Below are 7597 nucleotides of genomic sequence, written 5' to 3'. Positions count from 1 at the left end.
TTCCAAGACAGCCACCTAAGACTGAAAGAAAATTAACCACGATTATTGCCTTCTACAGTACCCCCCCCCCACTTGGGCAGCCTGTCTTGAGAAGCTCAATTCCAAACATCATAAGCAACTCGTTCACAAGAATCTATTCCCTGATCACTTCACAAAATGTTATCTGTAACCTTAACTCCATCCCTTCCCAGCTTGAGAAGATGCAGCAACAATCACGACAGACTCTGCCAAGTTTCCACAAATCATTGGTTTATTAGAAAGTTCCTTTCCCTAATTTTACAGCATATATATCTCTATCATATGTGATAAAGTTAAATACAATCTGTAATGCTTGTAAGTAAGGATAGGTTCTTTTTTCTTTCTTTCTTTCTTTTTTTTTTAAGTTTTAAAATCACTATTCTGAAAGTTAAAGAAAACTGCCCCCAGGAAGGTAGAGAGGCAGCCAGAGTATGGCTCGATCTACAAGCTAATGGGAAGCAGCACAGAAATGTTAATACTGTATTATTTAAATATTTACATGGGCTGAAAGCAAAGAAAAATGAGTCCCTTCACTTCAAACAGATGATTTCATTTTTCCAGTGCTAGTTATCAAAAGTGATGCTTCTGAATCAGATGAGGAGCACTGAACAGGCAGGAGGCTCAGTCAAGAGCCTTGTTTGCCCAGCACTTGCTTCTCATAAACTCAAAACCTTTTTCTTTTGGGAATCTGAGAAGAAAGGCAGAACACAGAGCCTTGGCCCAAGTAAGAAGGGTTTATTTCTTCCTGTCCAGTGACCATCCACCCAATTCTAGCCACAGGAATAGGTAGGGAAATGCTATCTACGCCAAAGGTGAGACCTGCAATATAAACGGGTCAGTACGTTAATCAGGTCTGAGAGCCCAGGTGAAAGGCAAGAGGAGGAAGAGGAATTGAGGTGGTACTTCCTCTGGTAGGTGTCATGGGAGAAAAGAAAAAAAAAAAAACCAAAACACTTCACTGCTTAAACTAAGCTGGGCAGAAGGCATGGAAACCGTGAAGCAAAAGAATCTGCAGTATCTATAAATGTGCTCACCTCCCCACACGAGGAGGAAGAAACTGTCCCAACTCTTATCACCCTCAAGTCTACTTCTACTTCAGTTTCTAGCCAACCCAAAAGGCACATTAAAAAAAAATTGTCAGAGGGGGCTAAGTACTAGGAAGGCAAACGGACTGCCTGGAACAAGGCACCCAAGAAACTCAGGAAACCCCCCACACAATCACTCTGAATCTCACTGCTTCCAGAGAATAAAGCTCTTGAATCTCTCCTTCCTCCTCTGTGGGCCCACCTGTTTCTCCATATAAAACTGCAAAGCAAGAGGGAGATGTCGTAACTGAGGATCCCTCTGACACCCCCAGCTGACTGCTGCCCATTAGTTCAAAAATCCCAGTGCTGGGGGCACCACCTACTGCAAATTAACTAAACATTTTGTCCCAGCAAAAAATGTTAAACAATGTTCCTTTTTTTTGTTTTAACATTTTTATAGTTCATAACTTCAAAAAATACATGAGCTTGATAAAATATACATGCTTAGTCATTTTTGCATCTAGCAGAAAACAGATACTTTATTTTTTGTTTTCATTTTATAACCTTTAAAGTTTCTTAATTCAACTAGGGCAAACATATTTACACAAAGCCACCAGAACAAGGATCACTTAAAGAGCTGGATGTAAAAAATATTATTGCAGTATACTACAAATATGGAACCTTTTTTATATGAGCTACAAAAAGCAGCATTTACGTTTATAGAGTTCAGTGCAATTTTTTACATTTAAAAAAAATCCTATAAATTAAGAAGGAAACATCAACATGACAGAAGAAAATACACCCTTCAGACACATGAGCTCCTCTCTGGGGAAGCACACGGGCGACTTTATGTTCCGCATAGCTTCTATTCATGATAGGATCTTCTTTTCTGGGATATGCAGATATCTCTTCTGGGATGAGGGACATGAGGACAACAGGGCCAATGTGCGGCTCTCTGTGTGGGAAGTGGATTGAATAACAGCCTGAGTAGCATCTGGTTCCAGGTCAGACTCCCTTTTCACCTCACCCGGGATAGCATAAGGTCACCAAGGGATGGTCAAAGACACTGAGAGGGCAGGACCAGATGGACAAACCGCCGGCCAGAGAGGAAGAAAATGTTTTAAAATTTACAGAAGGGAAGAGCAAAGGATAAAAAGTAGAGGGAGGAGAGGAGTATCCAAACTCGACAGTTTGGAGATGTTGCCGCAGAGGGGTCGGGAGCACTTACTCGTGTTCCCTAGCTTGGAAACACAGGAGACAGGGGAGGAAGAGACAAACAGAAAGAGGGAAAGGGGGGGATCCCTGATAGTAAAACCCAAAGCAAACCTCAAATCTAAAACCACCCCTGCAAGCCAAAACTTGATTCTTTGGCTGTCAGACACTGCCCATCCCAGCTTGTACTTGCTGGTATTAATGGCTCAACACCCCCGAGGGAAGATATATGGGTCACCTTCCCTAGCCCTACCTGGGCTCCCATCCCCCAACTCATGTGCCATGGCTAGGCGGGTGCTGCAGGTCCTGACCTGAGAAGATGGGGTGAAGCAGTGGGTGAAGGTGGAGGGCAGTGGCAGCTGCCGCAGCAGGCCGTGGAGCAAGCAGGGTAGGGTAGAGGGCAGCGTGCGGGACAGGATGGAAAGTGAAGGGCCCAGGATGAATGGCTGAGGCAGGAATGATATGGATGGGATGGCTAGCGAGAAAGGTGGCAGGGTGACCAGGGATGATTGAGTGAGTGAGGTGGGACAAGGAAATGGGGGTTAGGTGGGGCTGGGGAATATGATGTACTTGGGCAAGTGGCTGGGGATGAGGGTGGGGGTGAATTCCAATGGCAGCCGCAGCTGCTGCCGCATGGTGTTGTAGGATGGCATGCTGAACAGTTGTGATCGAGGTGGCAGAGGCTGTGGCTGGCTGCTGAATGTGGATGGGCTGCAGGGCTGGAGTGGCTGGGGCCAGGGCAGCCGAGGCTGGAAAGGCCTTTACTTGCTTGGCCAGAAGCTGCTGCTGGATGTGTTGCTGTGCGGCCTGCTGGAGTTTGCTGTACTTCTCCATCTCCTCAGGGGTGAAGGTGATGGGCTGGCTCTCCAGGGGGGCCAGGGAAGCATCCTCAGCCCCATCAGCTGACTCAATACTAGGATCCCCACTGGGAGGTGCGTAACTGGGGAAGTGCTCAAGGTCTGGCGCTATAGGCAGCAAGCTGGATTCCACAGGGCCTGGCTGACTGCCACTATCCAAGGACTCTAGGGTGTCCCCGTCGCTGGGGTCAGGGAGGTAGTTATGGGCGATGGTGGGGTCCCCAGGATAGCAGTCAGAGTGCACTGGGGTGCCTAGTGGAGCCACAGGGTGATCAGCAGTAGCTTCTTCAGACTTTGGCTCTTCTGGGGGTGGGTCTGATAAGGGGCCAGCTGTTTCCTCTGAAGGGAACTGATGTCCAAATGGGGCATCACTACTCCCTGGAGGCCCTTCTTCTGTCTCTGACTGTTCTTGTTCTTCCCCCCTTTCTAAGCCAGACTCTTCACATTTCTTGGTGTTGGGCTTTCGGGTAGCTGGGAGCTTCCCTATCAGTGGAAGGACAGGCTTATTGCCAAGAGACGGGGGGAGCTTGGGCCCAAAGTAACCTTGTGGGGGGTCCTTGAGCTTGAGCCCGGCTTTATTAGGGGTGGCCAGCACCTCCTCACTCACACTGGGTTTCCTCTCCACTTTTCTTGACTGGATCTTCTCCAGTAGCAGTTTGGCAGTGACAGAGTTCTTGTCTTCGGGGCTGCAGTCACCTTCTGACCCCCTTCCTGCACCAACACTGCTGTTCTGGGAGGGTGGGCCTGTCCCTTTACCATCGTCTCCTCTGCCATCTTCTTTTTTCCCAGGACCTTCTCCCCGGCCTGATCGGAAATAGTGGGGAGACTGGGAGCGGTAGATTTTAGAGCGGATGAAGTCTCGACGACCAGAACGCCTCTCCTCAGGGCTTTCATGACCCCATGACCCCTTCCTGGAACCCGATCTCTGGGAAGGGCTCCTGGTGCTGCGGCTGCGGTCACGGCTGTAGCTTCGGCTCCGCTGCCAGCTGTGGGCTGTGGTGCTGCGGCTTCTCCGTTTGCTCCGGCTGCGGCTACAACTGCTGCTGCGGCTGCGGCCCCGGGACCTCGAGCGCTCCCTGGTGTGACTCCGAGAGCGGCTTCGGGACTGGCTGCAACTGAGGCTATAGTCATCATCGGAAGAGGAGTATTTGTGCCGTTTGGATCGATGCTTGGAGCTGGCGTAGTCGGAGTCATCAGAGTCATGGGAGCGCTTGGAGTGCCTTCGAGATCGGTCACTATAGTCACTGTAGCTGTCATCAGAGTAGCTGCGCTGTCTACTGTAGCAGCTCTGGTCTGAAGAAGCATCTGAGCTACTTGAGTAAGAACGCCGGGAGGAACGGTGTGAGGAATGGCGCCGGCCCGATCGAGAACGGCTACGGGAATGCTCACTGCCTGAGTCTTCCTCCTCTTCCTCCTCCTCGCTGTACTGGGATGGAGACTTCTGGTGTAGCCGGTGTGATGAAGCATCATCACTGTCCTCATCTCCACTACTGGGGCGACTCCGATGGCTGGACCGGCTGCTCCGTTTGGCGCTAGCTCTTCGCTGGCAGGATGAAGTTAAAGGCTCACCTCTATGTTTCCTGCCCCCATGATCCTGGGAGTCGCCACCGCCCCCACTTTCATCCTTCTTGCCACTGCTCCCTTCTTCAGCCGGGAGGGGCCTCCTCTGGGAAGCATCTTGAGCTCGCCGCCGTCGTCTGGGCGGTGCAGGGCTACCACTCCCAGGGGGTTCTGGTTTGGGTCCCCGTTCAGAATCTGCTGGAGCTGATGACTTATTCTTCTTTCGTTTTCGTTTCTTGCGCTTCTTAGACTTCTCCCCAGACTCTGTCTTAGAGCTTTTCTCTTCTGGGTCAGCCTTGTGTTTCCGTTTGTGTTTGCTTGATTTTTTGTGCTTCTTTTTCTTTTTGTGTCGGTGGGACTTTCCAGATCGTTCTTTCTTGCTAGGAAGGCTCCTCCCTGTGTCCTCTGTCTCTGACCCATGGCTGCCGCCAGGTTCCTGCTTGTTCAGACTGCTACAGGCAGACCCTGAAGCAGGTGCATCCATTCTGCCTCCTGAGGAATGTTCTACACTCTCCCCCCGCTCCTTACTTTTATGTGGCTCACCAGCATCAAGGCCTTGGAGATGGTCCTTTGAGGAGCCTCCTATATCCTTTGGTTTTTCTGTCCCTTTAGCTCTGGCATCTTTGTTCCTTGAAAGTTTAAAGTCAAAGTATAAAGGATTACAACTGTATGAAATGGAGGGTTCTGCCTTGGTAAAAATTAAGAGTTCTGATGGCCACTGGAGGGCAGTGCTTTCATCTTTGCTCAAAACCGGAAAGAAGGGACCAGTAGGATGTTTGGGTCCTTCCTGGCTTTCTTTCCCTGCTGGGGTGATCTGAGAGGTTTCTTTCGAAGGGTTAGACTCACACATTTGGTTCTCTGAAACCTTCTGACTTGGACTCTCTACATTCTGCTCACTTACATCCCCTCCTGAGGTCTTCTTTGTCTCAACTTTGCTTCCAGGCTCTGAGGGCTCTGTGACACTGGTTTCCGTCTGTTGCTCAGAGACTTCATCAACTGTCTTCTCTGCTCCTTGGCTTGCTGCCACCTTGATACAGACTTTAGGCTTGGGAGAACTGCTTTTTTTGCTCTCCGGGGCATTCTTTTGGTGTATACTATTATCACCTTCCATTTGTTCACTGGCTCTCATAAAGAGTAGGAAGGGGAAATTTGGTTTTACTTTGCAGTGTGCTGGGGGAATGTAGTGGTAATACTCTGGCTCTGCAGCCCCAGCTCCTTCTTCTCGCTTCATTCTTTTTAACTTAGATAATGTTGAGGCAAGGGACCCTCCATCCTGAGGGTCTTCATCTTCTTTTTTACCATCAAGATTACTGTTACCATCAGAGTCTCCTATCTTCTGCAATCCTTGGTCAGAACCCTTCTCATCAGCTTTTGTTCCATCTTCGGAGGTCCCTTCCTCTGCATGGTCCTTGAAAACGGATGCTATTGATTCGAGTTTGACAGGAGCCTTCTTGGCAAAGGAAAATGACACTCCCAATTTTTGCAGTGGAGTCCCTAGATTATTCTTAATGCCAAAGCTGATGCCTTGGGAGGCTAACCCAGGGGCCTGTGCCAGTGCAGTGGTATTAGTGATCTGTACTGCGGTGAAAGGGCCTCCTTTATCTGTGGAGAATTCAGATCCTGGGCCGCAGGCGGCAGCAGCACCTGCACCACTGTTGGTAGCAGACTCATCTTTATCATCATCTCCACCTTCTTCGTCTACAGCCACCGTGGTTGGCCTGAACATGGGACCACTTCCAGGTGCACTACACAACAGTTTAGAAAAATGAAAAATGAAAAAAAGTTTAGGGGTACATTTCATTCTTCTTATAGTACACTCATCTCTTATGTTCCACCATTTTTTGTAGGTAAGCCTCAAAGACAGTAAGTGGTGGTCGTTTCCTAGTCCTGTGCTAAAAAGAGAACTTGCTGTGCGAGTTTAGGAAAGTCTCATTCTGTTCATCTACTAATTAGCTGTATTCCCAACACCAGCCAGTTACTACTGTTTCTTCCTAAGCGGTCTAAAATTTAAAACGTGAAGCTACATCACAAAGTTCAAATACTCTGTTGTTACCACCTAGTACAGTTGACCTGTCCTGTTTTTTTTTTTTTTTTTAAGTTTATTTATTTATTTTTAAGTAATCTCTATACCCAGCGTAGGGCTTGAACTCATGACCCTGATGATCAAGTGTGTGTTCTTCCAACTGAGCCAGCCAGGCAGCCTGTTCTTTCTTACTGAAACATCCTACCCATTAGTATGCCATCAAACGTGTGGTTGAACATCTATTCACTAAAGCTGTATTTCACTCAACTAAAAAACCCCCTCTAATTTCCTCCGTATTTTCAAATTTTATTTTTTTAAATGTGGATATTTTCTGAGTTTAACATAGTCAGAAACCTCCACCATGCTACTCCATGGTAGTCTGTGGTGAGTATGTCTGTTTCAGAAACTAAGAGTCTGTGCCTATTTCTTGGGCACCACATCAAAGCGGTTGCTTTGGTTTTATGTTAATTTCTGGTCATTCTGTACAATGATCATGATATGGCATCAAACGCTTTCCCAGCTTTGAAAACATGAACACGGAAGAGCCTCAAAGCCAATGTTTTGTATTACTCATGTCATGTCTGAAATTTTTACAGTGTGTGGACTATCCACCTGAGGTATTTTTCAAGCTGAATTCAAGAAGTGAGGAGAATTAGGTGTTTGTTTGGATGAAGCCTTTTTATCTGATCCCTAGCTACTAGCTGTCCTGACTCAGGGACTAAATATATTTGGATAATGTGGTATCCCTTGCCATCTAGACTCTTGCTTATGGAAGACAGGAACCCAAAAGATTTAGATAGCAACAGACACTTACACTGTGTCACAAAACCTACCCCACAGCAAAGAGACCCTCAAGGTGAATAAAAACAGATTTTATTTTGTTCTTTTGCTTCGTCTTTGCC

The 7597-nt window shown here is 47.7% G+C and overlaps 1 protein-coding gene across 3 annotated transcripts in view; it reads right to left on the bottom strand.

Annotated features, from left to right (window-relative positions):
• Positions 1 to 228: 228 nt before the first annotated feature.
• Positions 229 to 7597, bottom strand: part of GPATCH8 (G-patch domain containing 8) — a 107683-nt gene continuing 100314 nt past the window's right edge. For all 3 annotated transcript variants that reach the window (XM_040640511.1, XM_040640512.1, XM_040640513.1), the window contains one exon: positions 229 to 6417. In XM_040640511.1, coding sequence (XP_040496445.1) covers positions 2529 to 6417 — 3889 coding nt within the window. In that variant the 3' untranslated portion in view covers positions 229 to 2528. The remainder of the gene's footprint in view (positions 6418 to 7597) is intronic.

This window comes from Ursus maritimus, unplaced genomic scaffold (assembly GCF_017311325.1).
Source record: "Ursus maritimus isolate PB19 unplaced genomic scaffold, ASM1731132v1 scaffold_24, whole genome shotgun sequence".
Classification (NCBI taxonomy): Eukaryota; Metazoa; Chordata; class Mammalia; order Carnivora; family Ursidae; genus Ursus; species Ursus maritimus.
The sequence above is the reverse complement of the archived record's forward strand: the minus strand, read 5'-3'. Positions and strand labels throughout refer to the sequence as shown.